This window comes from Hyperolius riggenbachi, chromosome 4 (assembly GCF_040937935.1).
Source record: "Hyperolius riggenbachi isolate aHypRig1 chromosome 4, aHypRig1.pri, whole genome shotgun sequence".
Taxonomy (NCBI): Eukaryota; Metazoa; Chordata; class Amphibia; order Anura; family Hyperoliidae; genus Hyperolius; species Hyperolius riggenbachi.
In genome coordinates, this window is record NC_090649.1 from 259,216,398 (window position 1) to 259,233,317 (window position 16,920).

Consider the following 16,920-nt stretch of genomic DNA (forward strand, 5'->3'; position numbering starts at 1 on the left):
CAACTTGGTCTTGCTCCGTCCCTGCAATCAGGGCTCTGCCCTACTTGGGTTGCTATTTCACAAGCTAGTAATTTTGGATTGCTGAAGCCCATGAAAAGCTAAGGGAATATTGTGACTGAGGGGTTAAAACTGCCCTGGCATTAAACGCAGATTTCTATTGAGCACAGCAAGCAGCAATGACTGAGTCCATTGTACAAGTTATAAATATCTTCTAAAGATGTATTTTGGTTTTATATCAGTTTTCTGCCATATCACAGATAGTTTCACACTTTCAAGCAGCACTTTTCAAGAAATACCTACAGTATATAGCATTGCTCCTAGGGGAGTCCTTCACTAGCACTGCTGCTATCATAACACAAAGGTTTAAAGTTCCACACTGAAACCTGTAGGAAAAACAAGGGATCTGGCTGATGGGAGTGGCAGATCTGCTACTAGGCATGATCTGCAGCAATTGTACACAGTATTATGTTCTCATTGTGATTATTATACATGGGGAGAAGGTTGGGGGAAAAGTCCAGCACAGATCAGACACATAGATCCTATTATCATGCATGGAATCTGCCTTCAGCCTCTACACCTCAGGCACCATATCATGTTATAACCCCTATATAGCCAGTGAAAAAAAAACATGTCCTATCAGGGGCAGATCATTGGCTTAGAGCAGACACACAGATCTTATCACCCCTGCTCGGTATAGCCGGCAGTTTCTACACCTCCTATCATGTCACTTCTCAGGAACTGAGATGATGCCTGTCCATGGCAGATTGTCAGTATTGGGAGTGATGAAGGGAGCAGGTGGAAGGTAGGATGAGGAGATCTCCTACTTTCAGATTTTATAACCAAGTAATCAAGTTATTCATTCACATGATGGGAAGTGGAACCTGCCTTGCAGCTAGTGGATACTCTGGTGAAGGACAGAGAGGCACTCAACAGAACAGATGGTGCACTACCTGATCAGTGCACACAACAGCAGAAGGTGAGGGTGCATCCAGGATTAATATGCAGGCAGCAGCACTTTGCTGTGTGTTGCCAACACATTGCTGTGCTATTTGGCTTCTGTATGCCTTATCATGGCTCATGTACTAAATCGGGTCCCCAACATTTTTCGGTCAAGGGCCAGGTCAACATACTTCAGACTGCAGGGGATGAAGGGGGGGGGGCGGGGGGAACAGAGCATACATAAAATGATGTTCAAAAACATTACATTGCATCTAGGTATTGATTCCCCAATCATGCCCAAAGCAGCAGCAGCTCCCAGCAGCAGCCATTCAATCATGTGGTACACAAAGAACATCTTTGTGCACCAGACAGTGAAGCATACCCAGGTGACAACCTGCTGTCCAATTGGACATCAGTGTCACCTGATCCAGAATTGGATTGGAAGCCAGCGAATGACTGCTTGCTGGCTTCTACAGTATGTGGATGGGTGGTGCCAGCACTGCTATTCAATATGTAAAGGTGCATTGAGTCACATCTATAAGTTATACAGTTTGTTTGGGGGGCCAGTGAAAAAGCCTTGGTGGGTTGCATTCGGCCCACAGGCCATAGTTTGAGGTCCACTGTACTAAAGGAATACAGAGGGATCTAAATACTGAAGAGCACTCCAGAGCAAACCAAACTGAGAATATTCCAGAGTAACGTGAAGACAGTGCTTCTGTATGGATGTGAGACATGAAAGGTTACAGCAGAGATAACAAAAAGCCTCCAAACCTTTATAAACCGCTGCCTTCAAAGAATAATAAACATCTGGTGGCCAAATGTAATTTCAAATAAAGAGTTGTGGGAAAGAACCGAAGAACAAGTGGATTTGCAGATCAAACGCAGAAAGTGGAGATGGATTGGCCATACTCTTCGCAAGGATAAATCAATTGAGAAAGAAGCCTTAAATGGAATCCTCAAGGCAACAGAAAAAGAGGAGGACCAAAGACAACTTGAAAAAGAAGAGTGAAGGAAGAAATAAAGAAGGCAGGGACATCATGGACTGAGATAGAAAAAAATCGCCCAGGACAGAAACCAGTGCCATGCATTTGTTGAAGCCCTTTGCTCCAGTGGGAGACACAGGAATAAGTAAGTACTCCAGGGCTGTAATTGAGAAGTGTGAGACTACAAGAGGCCCTGCATGTGCACCTGAACATAGGCTCAACAATAAAAAAGTGATACTCATTATTATGCCCATTGACAAATATTAACGAGGACATGGTCATCATCTATAGTATTTATTGATCAACTTTCACAACTTTTTTAAGTTAACAACTCCTATTATTTCTACTTTATGGGGATGTAGCAATTCTGTTCATATATTAGCAATCTTGATCATTTAATTTTTAAGGACCACTATCATAAAAAGTGTAAAATGTGAAATTCATGTGTATGCATACATATAAAATGCACATTTGTCCCAGAGTAAAATGCCCAAGAAATTACTTTTCCTCTGTTCCTGTTGCTTTATAGTAGGTTGTAAAAATCACAATAGCAGTGTTTTAAATGTGTCAGATAAATATGATTAGTGATATTTTCTATAGCCATAGTACCTCACATGGATGTTGTGGGACCTGGTACTTCGCTTCCATTTTAAAATCTTCCTTCATTTATCAAACTGAAGTGTTGTTGGTCTATGTAAAAGTAACACTTCCACACACTTTGTGTTATGTACAGTTCATGGGTCCATCTAATTATGCCATACAGAAGCCTGTCAACAACCATCTCCCCACATGGATTTCTTCCAGAGGACTCAAAGCCTATAGATATGTCTCAGGTCAATACATACAGTAGTTGCAAGGTGGACTGTGTTACAGAAGAAATAGTAAAAAATTCCAGAGGAAATGAGTGGCTTTTCAGTTAGGACTTAAATGCTTCCAGGGATAGAAATGTCCTGACTGGGTGTGGTAAGGAGTTTCAAATTGTAGGGATGAAAGAAGGCTCTGCTATCTAAAGGTGTTGAGGTGGACCCTGGGGGGTGATCAAGCTATTAGAATCTTTTTGATCTAAGATTGTGGGAGGTGTGACGAAGTTGCAACAAATCCTTTAGGTATACAGGGCCCACATTGTGTTAAGATTTGAATGTTGATGGGCCAATCTTGAAGGGGACTCTCCATTTTATTAATTGGCCATTCTTGAAGAGGACTCTCAATTGTATGGGCAACCACTGAAGTGAAAAATGGCAGGGTTGGTTTGTTAGCCTTATGGTACTATTGTGTACTAATTGCAGGTGGAGGTCTTTACAGTATTTGGAAGGCCTGTATAGAGAGCACTGCAATAGCCAAGCTGCAATGTGATGAAGGCAAGAACTGGGGTTGGAAGATGTGCTTTTCACTCCCATGATCGCCTAAAAGACTTCTTAAGAGCTGCCCCCACCCTATGGAACTCCCTTCCACTTCACACCCCCCCCCCCCCTCAGACTCGCTCCTTCCTTCAACACCTTCAAGCAAGGACTCCAAACATTTTTTTTATTGGCCTACCCACCATCTACCACACTTTTACTCTCAGTTGAGTGCCTTTTCCACAGCCCTACCTTATGTGTCCCTCCCCCACCCTTTAGATTGTAAGTCTTTGGCATGGTCTCCCCCACCCCCTCTTTATATATGTCCTTCTAAATCTTTCACCCCCAGCAATGACACCCTTCTCATGGACTAACTCTGATTTGATTTACTGGGTCTCTGTAAAGTCACATAATGCATTGTATACCCTGTTTGCATGTATAACCTTGTGCTATGTTGTATAACCATTTGCTAACTCTGTCTGTCACCCTTTGTTTACATTGCTTACATTGTATGTATCCCTATTTATTGTCCTCTGTAATATGTTGGTGCTTTATAAATACAATAAATAATTATAAATATTAATGCCCTAAATGCATGTAGTACGGTATTTATTTTTTGGCATGTACCTTAGGTGAAAAATGTAATATTTCACAACAGCTGAGATTTGATTCCTGAAGTTAATTATTCATCAATTAGTGCACCCAACTGTGCACCAAGTCTCATCTATTCAGGTCTGAACTCCCTATCCTTAGTGAGGCTAATTGATACTGGAGCTGATTTGCTGTTAAAATCCATAGATAGATCAAGCAAAACCAGCATGGAACACTTGCCTAAATATCTTGCCATGCGCAGATATTTGCGGATCGAAGTGAGGGCTGTTTCACAACTGTGATTTTTTTTTTTTTGCTTTTTGAAGCTAAATTGTAGAGGCTCAAATATTTTCTGAAGAGACTGGCTTCAAGTTGGAGATGGACAGCTTTTTCAATCACTTGCCCCAGAAAGGGGAGGTTGGAGACTGGTGTGTAGCTGCTCATTGCATCTGGGTCTAAGAATGGTTTCTGGAGTAGTAGTCTGAAAAGGGGATCAACAGCTTCCAAGAGATGTGCTGTCCCTTAGAACAGCAGCACACTAAATATGTAAAAGGCAGCACCATGGGCCACCACAAAGCACCTCCATTTCTTCTCACGCACAGCACAGTGGATTTGTGATGATGATAAAAGGCTGCTCCTACTTCCTACTATGTCAAATTGCATAGATACTCCAAGGCAGTTCACAACCTATAATCTGAAGAACTGTTTCATCATTGCATATCACTCTGGTTGGCAAAGGACTTGAAACCACCAGAAGGTGAGAACAAAAAAATAAGCTATGCACTAATAGCCAACTCTTACATTCCTCAGAATAGGTGGACTGGTGCAGATAGAGGAAGCATAATGGATCAGCGCCAACTCCTGGTGTGGGCTTCGAGTAAACTTGAAGTAAAAAAAAAAAAACTCCAAAAAGTTAGACACTTGCCACTGCAAAGGGAAGTCTCTGTTTCAAAGACTTCCCGGATCCTCCATGACCCCTCTACTGCCAGCCGAGACCCTCTTTCTCATGATCGTCACCCCTCCATGTATGAACCAGTAGGGTTCACATATGCAGAGTAGCATAGAGCCGCTCGTGTACAGAGGTAAAAGCCATGCTCAAGTGGCTCTGAGCTACTGCGCAGGCGAAGGTCTTAAAGGGGAACTTCAGCCTAAACAAACATACTGTTATTAAGTTACATTAGTTATGTTAATTAGAATAGATAGGTAATATAATCTTTTACCCACCCTGTTTTAAAAGAACAGGCAAATATTTGTGATTCATGGGGGCTGCCATCTTTGTCATGGGGGCAGCCATCTTTTTGGTTGAAAGGAGGTGACAAGGAGCAGGAGACACAGTTCCAACTGTCCTGTGTCCTGATAACCCCTCCCAGCTGCACACGCTAGGCTTCAAATGTCAAATTCAAAAGGTAAAAAAAAAATTGCACTTAAAACAGCAGAACGAGGACAACAACATCAGAAATCCCATCATGCTTTGCACAGCATGAGGGGAAAACTGCCCAGGCAGTTTTCTTCTGTGCAGCTGAAAATGAGGCTTGTATAAGAGAAACAAAGTTCTGATGCTGTGAAACTGTTAAAGAAACACCAAGCCTTTTCAGTGCTGCTGAGTCGATTTTAAGTCCGGAGGTTCACTTTAAACACTTTCCTAGCAGAAAATAGCTTCCTGTAGCAGGAAATAGATAAAAAGGGTCAATGGTAAAAGTGTGGAATATCTTAAAAAGTCATTTTTAGGAGGAGGATAGATACCGTTTATTTTCACCTCGGGTGTCCTTTAAGGTAACTTTTACTAAAAGTCATATTTTCATGTTTGCAATTTTACATACAGTATGTGGAAAAAAAAAAGTACTTGCAGCATAAATTCACACATCACCTATTGACTTTCATTACCTGCATGGAAGGAGAATACCACTGCACCTCACATGGCTTCTTAGGCAGTGCTCGACCAGGTCAGCAAGACATCTTAAAGGAATCTCTCCAAATCCCTCACCTTCCTCGCCCTCACTGAGACATGGCTCACCCCCTCTGACTGTACCGCAGCCGCTGCTCTCTCCTATGGGGGACTGCATCTCAGTCACACCCCCAGACCTAACAACAGGTCTGGAGGAGGAGTGGGCCTGCTTCTTTCCGCATCCTGCACCTTCCGGGTCCTTTCACCGCCCCCTTCCCTGCACTTCTCATCCTTTGAGGCCCATGTAATCCGCCTGTACCAACCTCTCCCAGCCATCATTGCGGTCCTATATCACCCCCCATCTGCTCCAACTTCACTCTTCCTGGACAACCTGGCCTCCTGGCTCCCTCACATCCTGTCATCTGACCTCCCCACCATCATACTCGGGGATTTCAACTTACCTATCGATGAGCCTATCTCCACGGCTGCCAAGCAGCTACTCTCCCTCACCAAATCCCTTGGTCTCTCTCAGCACACAAATTCCGCCACCCACCGCACTGGTCATACTCTTGACCTCATATTCTCAAAGTCCACCTCCCTCAGCAACCTGGACATCGCACCTTTCCCTATCTCTGACCACCACCTCCTCACCTTCACCATCTCCCCACCAACAACTTTTCTCCCCACCCCTCAGCCTGGTCGATGGCAGAGAGACCTATGTAATCTTAGCCCAAATGTCCTAGCAAGTCCCCTTCTCTCCCTCTCCTCCCACCTACCCACCCTAACATGCCCCAATGAAGCGGCTGCACAATATAACCTTGCCCTCTCATCTGCTTTAGATCAAGCTGCCCCCTCAATCTTCCACCCTAACAAGCCCCCCAACCCTGGCACAACACCCACACACGTAACCTCAGGAAAGAAACTCGAGCAGCCGAACGGAAATGGAGGAAATCACATCTCAATTCTGACTTCCTAGATTACAAGGCCAAACTGTTACTCTTCCACACTGCCCTCTCTGAAGCTAAACAAAGGTACTTTGCAGCACTGATTGGAACCCAAGCTTCCAACTCTCGACAGCTTTTTGCTACCTTCAATTCCCTCCTCAACCCCACTCCTCCCCCTCCCAGCTCCTCCCTCTCAGCCAACGACTTTGCCAACCACTTCACCACTAAAATTGCAACAATACGCAATGAAATTTCCCTCCTCCATCCCTCCCTTCCCAACGCCTCTCAGGTTGTCCCTTTGCCTTCCTTCCCAGCTGCTCCCCTGTCTCATCCACTCCTCGCCTCTTTTGCTCCTGCCACCATTGATGAAGTCAGCCTGCTGCTAGTGGCTTCCCCCCCCCACATCCTCTCCCTGTGATCCGGTACCCGCGAATACTCTTCGTCCCCACTTCCCTGACCTGGCCCCAGTCCTCACCTCCTTGTTCAATCTCTCCCTTTCCACAGGCATCTTCCCCAAAGCATTCAAACAGGCCACTGTACTTCCCCTGCTGAAAAAAACCTCACTCGACCCATCCCTACCCTCAAACTACCGCCCAATCTCCCTCCTTCCCTATGCTTCTAAACTCCTCAAACGCCTAGTCCACCAACGCATTACCCAAAACATCAACACCAATACCCTACTTGATCCCCTACAGTCTGGATTCCGACCTGCGCACTCAACTGAAACAGCCCTCGCCAAGGTGGTCAACGACCTTACCCTTGCCAGGGCCAAAGGCAGTTATTCCATCCTGCTCCTCCTTGACCACTCTGCAGCATTTGACACTGTTGACCACTCCCTCCTCCTCCAATCACTACAGTCCATGGGCATCCATGGTCTTACCTTGGCCTGGATCTCCTCCTACCTATCCAATCGCTCCTTCACCACTTCCTTCAATGGCTCCTCCTCAACCCCTGCCCCCCTCTCAGTTGGGGTCCCCCAGGGCTCTGTTCTAGGCCCCCTTCTTTTCTCCATATACACTTCCTCAATTGGCAAGCTTATCTCCTCCCTGGGCTTCAATTACCACCTTTATGCAGATGACACTCAGATTTACCTCCTTACCCCCAATCTCTCATCCACCACCATAAACCAGGTCTCCTCGTGTCTCTCAGCAGTTTCCTCCTGGATGTCAGCTAGGTTCCTAAAGCTTAACCTCGACAAAACTGAGCTCCTGATCTTTCCACCCCATGCTGCTGCACCCCTCCCAGATTTCCACCTCACAATCGACAACACAACCATTCTCCCTACCTCCCAGGCCCGCTGTCTGGGTGTCACCTTAGACTCTGACCTCTCCTTCATCCCACACATCCAAAACATCACCAGAGCCTGCAATTTCCACCTCCGTAACATCTCCAAGATCCGCCCCTTCTTAACCCCAGACACGACCAAACTGCTCATCCATGCCCTCATCATCTCCCGCCTTGATTACTGTAACTCCCTCCTTTCTGGCCTCCCCCTGAAACGCACTGCCCCCCTTCAATCAGTGATGAACGCGGCTGCAAGACTCATCCATTCTTCGCACCGCTCTGCATCCACATCTCCTCTTTGTGAATCCCTGCACTGGCTCCCTATCCGTTTCAGGATAAGTTTAAAGATTCTATGCCTGGCGTATAAATCTGTGCACAAAACCTGCCCTACCTACATCTCCGAGCTTGTTCACAGGTATACACCAGGTCGCCCCCTCCGTTCCTCCAACGACCTTCGCCTCACCACCCCACGCATTTCACACTCCCATGCCCGCCTGCAGGATTTCTCAAGAGCTGCCCCCACCCTCTGGAATGCCCTTCCACCACCCATCAGACTTGCTCCCTCTTACAACACGTTCAAGCAAGCCCTCAAAACCCACCTCTTTATGATGGCCTACCCACCTCCTACCATACAGTAACTCTCTAAGGAATATTTAACAGCCCCACCTAGTGTTTCCACCCCTCCTTTAGATTGTAAGCCTCTGGCAGGGTCCTCCAATCCCTAGTGTAATCTACAGGATCATGTGCTCCTGTCCTATGACAGCCTGTACTTGTATTACTGGGCCTACTTAACCAGCCCACATTGCATGATCATGTATTTTGTACAATTTGCATGTATAACTTTGTTCTATGTGTATAACCCTATGTATGTCATCATTGTATATATTTATTGTCCAGCGCTGCGTAATATGTTGGCGCTTTATAAATACAATAAATAATAATAATAATACTATCCATACCCAAGTGTTCTAAAATTACAGTGTGCAAATAATGTCTAAGTAGCTGTGTAAACCTTTTCCTACTTTTCATGTTAAATATCAGAGGCACAAGCTGTAATTTATTGAGGGTAGGATTTAGCTATATTGGGACAAATCAATTGCAGAAGGGGTGTCTGCTTCAATGCACAGCCAGAGTTGCATATCAGCCTACAGAAAGCAAATATTAAACATATCAAACTCTGAAAGCAAAAACAGTATGAAAAGCTGTGACAACTAGTTACATTTCCTCTGCTCTCTTCAGACAGGTCAGTCAGAAACACAGGACACAGGAGCTGCAACTGTTCTTTCTGTCACACACAGAGCTACACATAGAGTTAACTGATCAAGTGTGAGGGAGATTTCCCCTCTCCTCATGGCTCAGTCAGCCGTCCGTTTTGGCGTCAGTAAAGTTTGAATGTATATTGATAACCGTAAACAAAGAAGTTGCTACTAAAATGTATACACCAGTACTTAGCAGCACTTCCCAAACAATTCCTGTGTCAATTGAAAAAATTATGTGAATCGATAGTATTCCTTTAAACCATGTGAAAAGCCATTTGAGCTATGATTAAGAACTAGCAGTTCGAAACCTGTCACTTGTGTGACTGTGTGGATTTTTGTGAATACATCTAGCAATAAATCAGTTTTCATTGGATGAAGTGCGAATCTAAGAATGCAAGTTTTAATGTGAAAAAAATTCAGTTTTTTGCAAGAAGTGTGAACCTTGCCTTATGGTGCCCATACATGGTGCAATTTTTTTTCCGATTAGATAATTTAATTTGATTATTTTGTTAGATCAAATATAAAGATTTTTCCAACATGTCCGAACAGATTTTTATTGAAAAAATGGGATAATCGTTCGTTTTTCTTGATCGGAAAAAAATATATATTTTCAACTTTCATTAGATTTGATCATTTTGGTCAAATAAATGGGAAAATCTAATGTTTTTCTTGTACTGTGTATGGGCACAATAAGAGTTCTATTTCAAACATTTTTTGTTTTGCAATTCACACAATTCTGTGACCAAGAATCTGTAATGCCGGGCATACACGGCTCGTTTTTTTTTTTTTGTTTTTTTTTTATCAACCGAGCTGCTGATGGTTCGATTGATCATTTTTCGACAGGTCCGATCACCGCGCGGATCGATTCACCGCTCGATACTCGTGGGTGGACAATAGCAAAAAAATGAAAAGAAGAGGAGGAGCGCCTGCGGGGACAAGCGGGAATCAATCCGTGGGGATGTGCCGGCATCGAGCCGCTGGCTCGATTCCGGCTCAAAAACGAGCCATGTATGACTGGCATTACTTGTCTACCACCGATTATGTGCCTTGCAACAGTTGACAGTCAATATAGTTTGTTACAAGATGCTTTCATGAAGAAAAGTTATTCACCAGTGGCCAACTGAGCATCGACAATAAGGTTTTGTGCTGAGGAGAAGCAGTTAAGCGTTGTACTGTGTTAGCCATCAGTAAAAGCAAGAAGTTTTGAGTCAGGATAATACCATTTATTGGCTAACTTAAAAGAATAAGGCCCGGTTCACATTTGCGGTTTTTACCAAAACAGACCAGATGTCCGGATCCGTTCCGTCCAGATCCGGTCCGGATGCATCAGGTTGTAATCCAGATCCGGTCAGGATCCGGTCCGTTTGCAACCGGATGTTCATCCGTTACGGATCCGGTTGCTATCCGGATCCATTTTTAAAGAGATAAGACTATATAAATTACTGGGGTCTGGGAGGTCTGCAGAAGCCCTGGAGTCATTGTTGGAGACAGCCTGACGTGTGGAGACCATCCTTGGATAGAGAGACTGCAGTTTGGACCATGGATCCAGTGTATTTTTACTAATTTTACCTTGGAATTGTCTCCTTTTTAATTTTTACCTACTACTATGTGGGAAGGAAACGTGCTCCTCACAGGAGATGGTGGGTGCACCCTCTACTCATGAGAAGGCAAAGGAAGGGAGAGTTCCAGACCCTCTACCAGGACCTTAGACGACACCCAGAGAAGTTCTACAGCTATACCCGGATGTCCATACCCCTGTCAGTATCCAGACCTAAACACCCCACCCTCACCCCCACAACACCTCACCCCTGTATACCTAGCTAAACACACCACCCCCACCCTCCACAAAACACCCAGACCCCTCTAAACACACCTCCCCCATCCTCCAATGCTGGGCCCATGTGTCACCATCCAAAATGGCCGCTATCACCATAGAAAAAGCTACGGAAGTGGGGTAGATAGGCCAGATTTTATAGCCAGTGTGTTGTGTCATTTCAGTTTCTCATTGGTTTCTGCTGTGCGGATGGTGTAGTTAGGATGCGGTCCGGGTGCGGCGGCTGGATAAAACGTACGGCAAAAATAGAGCAGGTTGGAAAAATCCGGACCGTGGCCCAGAGTCCGGATCCGGTCAGTGAGGAACGGACGAGTGTGTACGGATCCATAGAGTTACATTGGATCGCCGAACGTCCATTCCGTTTGTACAGTATACGGTCCGGATTCGGTCCGGAAAATTCTGACGGTGAACGCCAATGTGAACCAGGCCTAAGAGTATGCAAGCTTTCGGCTGTGCAGCCTTCGTCAGACTTAAATCCTGTTTGCTTACAGGCTGTTGGAACAGACAGCTACTGTCTGTTCCAACAAAAGGAGATAACAGATTTTTTTGCAGTACATCATTAAGATGCCTCAAATGAAGCAAAACATCTAAATGGGGTCTTGAGAACAAGGGGTCAAATCTATTAATCAGCAAACAACCTCTCAAGACCCCATTTAGATGTTCTGTTTCATTTAAAGCATCTTAATGACTTGTATTTATGCCTGCAAAAAAATCTATGGATCCCCTTTTGATGTTGCATGTATATAGCTGTCTGTTTCAACAGCTTGTAAGCAAACAGGATTTAAGTCTGACGAAGTCTGCAAAGCCAAAAGCTTGCTGAGGCGAAGACTGAATGTATATTTATAAAACTGTTTGGCACTGTAATAGATATTTGCTTTTGCTATTTTTAATAAAACTGCACCGACACTTTAAGGACATTTACCAAAAGACTGAGCACAGTACAGCACATGTACCTTCTGATGCATGAAATTTATCAGCACAGGTTTGAAAATTAAGGTTAAGCATAATTTAAAATAACAGGTTTGAAGTATGAACATTATTTGTGTGCAGCGCTTTACACCATGTGTTTTGCCAGATGATGCAAATCTTGTTTGTAATAAAACAAAGACCAACTCGATTTTCTGCCTAGTTAATTATAGCGGTCAGGTGTTTTGGAAAACCAGCACACTTTAGTGGGTAGTTTAGTCATTCAGAGCATGAAATGATTGCGCAATTATGATTACAACTGACAGACATTTGCCAAGATGGTGTCTGTTTTAATATTACAACTAGCAGTCATTTGCTAAGATTGTGTCTGTTATCATACAGAAAGTATACATGGATGGTAAATATTTTGTGATTTTACAGTGGTGGTATGTGCATGCATACATTTATAAGGGTAGTTATATTTTTACCATTAGTGCAACAGGAGAGAAGTGGCTACAAAGTAATTTATTAAAAAGGAAAATACACAGCTATTCTGTAGCCTGAAAAGTAATTGGACTAGGAAAACAAAAGAAATTAAGAATTTCTCTAGCCAAGGCAAATCTAGCTGGGGAGGTATAGCTGGAAGTGTATGTCAAGAACCGGCCCGCGGCACGCCTGCGTATACGGTTCCCGACTGCGGGTTTGACCAGATTAAGCGGGGAACAGCCTTATTTAAGCTACAAACAAGGCTGGAACCCCTCAAAACACCTCTCACTGCCACCACTAGCGTTGCTAGACACTTCCACTCTGCTGTCGAGTCCTCAGCGCGCACTCCGCGTTTTCGTATTTGGGTCAGCTTTGCGCTTAGGCCAAATACGGGAACGCCACGCACCCACACACACACACAGTTGCAATCTTACACTGTCGTGAAGCAAAGACCCACTAACAGTCGTTCCGAACGATACTGTTAGCTACTCGCACTGGCGTTGTTCGTACGTTGGGTCAGCTGCGCGCTTAGGCCAACGTATGACAAACGCCCCCACACACAATGCAATTACAATTTCCTACGGTAGTGTTGCTCAAGCGTACAATTAGGCATGAACTTATACACGGTTACACTTCAGTCTCTTCTAGGCTATGAGTGTTAGTTTAGTACGGCAGAAGTCAAACTTATTAAATAATAATTTAATATTCCAGAAAAAACATAGAACAGTGCAGAACTGAATATATACAAAAAGATTACAAAAAAACAAAGTAAAAATAGTTACAAGATAAAATGTACAAAGATAACACACAAAGCGATTTTGCTTACCAAAATAAACGGGAAATAAACGTACCAGCGTATCGATCTGGTGTTGTTGCGGGCGGTACGCACTTCTGGTCAGGAACCAGGTTAGTTCTAGCCGTGTGAGCTACCTCCAAGAACTACAAGTTGTGGCTATCCTAGCTGCGGTTTTATACTATGAAATACGCCTGGAGGCTGTAAGCCTGTGTGGACGGGGGGAAGCTAGATTTAATAACATCCTCAGACATAATTTGATTTCCCAGAGATCTGACATCCACATGTGAACAGTGTCCTATACAACAAAAGACTTTGTTAACCTCCAATCTCCCCAGGTTACAGGTGACAATTGATTAAGGCTTTCACATTGCAGCAGGATGTCCTGTGTGATCTGCTTCAAAGCAACTGTCTGATTAAGTGTTTCCTAATTACCTGTTTTCTGGCTGTCCAGAGGAACTGTATGCTAATGTCCCAGCCCCCTGCTTCCAGAGAAATTCACTGCAAATGTAGTACAGCCAGATAACCATCCCTTCAAAGCAGAATACACATGTGAGATATAGCAGACAGAAAATGACAGAGATATGTTCCTGTATTTCCTAATATCCTCAGCACCTCAATATATTCCTGACACGCCCCCTCTTCCAGACGGCGCCGGCAGATGATTCTAACGAATCGTCCTGCCAAAGCCGACACTGACGGCCGGGCCTGGGGGGGTAACTCCTTAGCTCCAAGCTACAGGAATGGAAAAGTTGGTCAGGTTGCTGCAATGTGTCGTTGCCCTTGGCAACCTGACGTAACCAACCAGGGGAATGCGAGTCAGTGACAACCGTGAATTTGCGACCATAGAGACAGTGCTGCAGCTGGGGAAGGGTTCCAACCGTCGCTACACGCACTTCCTCTATAGTGGCAGGAGCTATCTCTCGGTCCCTTTGGGGAACGATTATCTGCCGGTCTGCCTCCTCCACTTCGGACAGCTCAGAGGGAATAACTCCCCAGGACCCTCTCAGCCCGCCCCTCCCAGCTGGTGACCTGCTGGCTAGCCCCCTGAGCTCTTCCAGGCTGCTGTCAAATCGAACAGCCCCAGAGAGCTCAGTGCTGCCTGTCACACATTCCAGGAAGGCTGCAGACGGAGAGGCTCCTGGGCCCTCCGGGCCAGGTTCCGGATTGGATGTGGCTGACCCAGCAACATTTGCCACTTCGGTGGACAGTCCCTGTGCTGTAGACCCACTAGCGCTGCGGGTTACCACTGCAGCTGAGGGAGCGTCCACATTAGACGTATCATAAACCACATCACCTTTGGTCTTAAAAACATCGGAAGGGTGAAGACCCGGCCTGGTGCCATCTGCCCCTTCAGTGGGCAATCCATCTGCTGCAGCCCAGCGACCATTGCTGGTTACTCCTGCAGCCGACGGAGTGTCCACAGGACAAGCATCATTATGTAGCACAACACATATGATATCAACATTATCCGTCTTATACATATTGACATTTAGAACATCACATAAAACATCCACATTATCTGTATCATTACACACATTGCTACTCAGCACTTTACAAGTAGCCTCAACAGTTCCTGCATCGATCACCTCGATAGTCCGTGTGTCATGAATGACATCATCAGTTTCTGCATTCTCCATATCAACATGTCCCACTCCAGGCCTAGGCACTGGAGAATCACTAGGGCTGGCTCCTAGCACACAGTCCATAGCCCCTGGGGCCTCACCAGCACTCCCCACTTGCACTGCGTTATCAAATAGTACCTTGCAAGAGTCCTGAACTTCTGCTGGGGATGCAGGCTCCACGGGGGTTGGATTAGGCTCATACCGGGCTACTAACCGTCCCAGGTCAGTACCCAGCAAAACGTTGGTGGGGATTTTGTCAGTTACCCCAACTTCTTTCAGTCCACTGCCGGCCCCCCAATCCAGGTGGACCAAGGCGGTGGGTATGGCTGGGGTGACACCCCCAATTCCTCTGACAGCAATCATTTTCCCAGGTATGTACTGCTCTGGGTTCACAAGCTGGGGATGTATGAGAGTCACTTCTGCTCCAGTGTCTCTCAGCCCAGTGGCAACTGTACCCCCAACCGTGACAAGCTGCAGATTCTCTGCATAGCCAGTAGCATTCCTGGTAGCACACAAAGCCGTTGGGACTTCACTGGGGTTTGAGGCCTCACTGGATTTTGGGGCCTCCCTCTTCCTCTCTGGGCAAGTCGTGCTGATATGACCCACCCTGTCACATACAAAGCATTTCCGAGTGTCATGTTGCTTGAATCCAGGAGACAGCGGTGCTTGCCTCCTCTGGGTGCTGGGTGAAACAGGTTTAGCAATCTGTTCTCCTCTCCAGCTGGGCGTAGTAGTCCTCCGGGACTCAGGTGCTCTATGGGCGGTGTAGGAATCGGCCATTTCCGCAGCCTCATCCACTGTCTTTGGTTCTCGATCCAGCACAAACAGCCGGACCTCAACAGGACAGGTGTGGAGGAACTGGTCTTTTATCATCAGTTCCTGCAGGGCATCTAAAGTTTCCACTGACAGTCCTTTTACCCACTGCTGGAAGGCAGTGCGCAGGTTGCAAGCATGATCCAGGTAGCTGTCATTAGGACCTCGCTGCACTGTCCTGAAACGTTTGCGATACACTTCTGGCGTGAGGTGGTATCGCGCAATAATGGCTTTCTTAATTGCCTCAAAGTCTGTTTCTTCCTCCTGGGGGAGACTCACAAACGCCTCCAGGGCCTTGCCTCTCAGCCCTGGTGTGAGGTATCTTGCCCACTGCTCACGGGGCACCCCATACTGCCGACAAGTCCTTTCAAACCCCTGTAGGAAAGTGTCTATGTCAGAGTCCTTGTCCATAGTGGGGAACTTATCCAGGGGGATTCTGTGGACTCGCTCACCTTCGCGTTCTGCGGGTCCAGCAGACCGGTTCTGCTGCTGAAGTTTAGCCAGCTCCAGCTGGTGTTGCCGTTCAGCTCTTCCCTCCTCTGCCCGGAGTCTGTCCCTCTCGGCCTGGAGTCGCTGGGCAGCTTGTTCCCTCTCTGCTTGTCGTATTTCCCTCTCTGCTTGCCGATGTTCCAGAATCAGCTTTAGGCGCAGTTCGGGCTCAGCCGAACCTAGTAGCTGTAGGTCGGCTTCCAGAGATGTCATCTCCGTGTTAGGTGGATCATCCAGGACATCGTCTCCACTCGCATCCTGTGGCGGGAGCGATTCCTCCTCTGGCGTGTCGTGAGCTGCATCTGCTGACGTTGAAGCACGGGCTCGTTCTGCCTCATCATGCTCCTCGAGCGCACGAACTAACTGCTCCTTAGTCTGGCCGCTCACCGTCTCGATGCCTTTGTGCTCACACAGGTTGAGTAGTATCTCTTTGTTTTGCCTTGCATAGCTGGATGCTTTCTGAGCCATCGTGTTGCACAAAATAAAAAGAAAAAAAAGGGGGGGAGGGAAAGCAAACACCAAGTGTGTATCTTTGAACAAAAAAACGTATATAGATTCTGCACTGAGTAGACTTCTGTAGGCTAGTTGCTTCTAGCAAGCTTCCAGCCTTTAGTACTCAGAATAGCGAGCTAAACTGCGTACTAATGTACTAAACGATGCCACCACTGCCAGCCAATTATGTCAAGAACCGGCCCGCGGCACGCCTGCGTATACGGTTCCCGACTGCGGGTTTGACCAGATTAAGCGGGGAA

General features: G+C 46.0%; 1 protein-coding gene across 1 annotated transcript; it reads right to left on the reverse strand.

Annotated features, from left to right (window-relative positions):
• Positions 1–15,061: 15,061 nt before the first annotated feature.
• On the reverse strand, positions 15,062–16,618 carry LOC137570699 (uncharacterized; the record flags this gene model as incomplete). Its single annotated transcript, XM_068279401.1, has 2 exons — positions 15,062–16,216; positions 16,259–16,618. Coding segments are annotated over 2 exons (1,515 nt in total), but the record flags the coding sequence as incomplete, so codon positions are not given.
• Between the last annotated feature and the right edge of the window lie 302 nt (positions 16,619–16,920).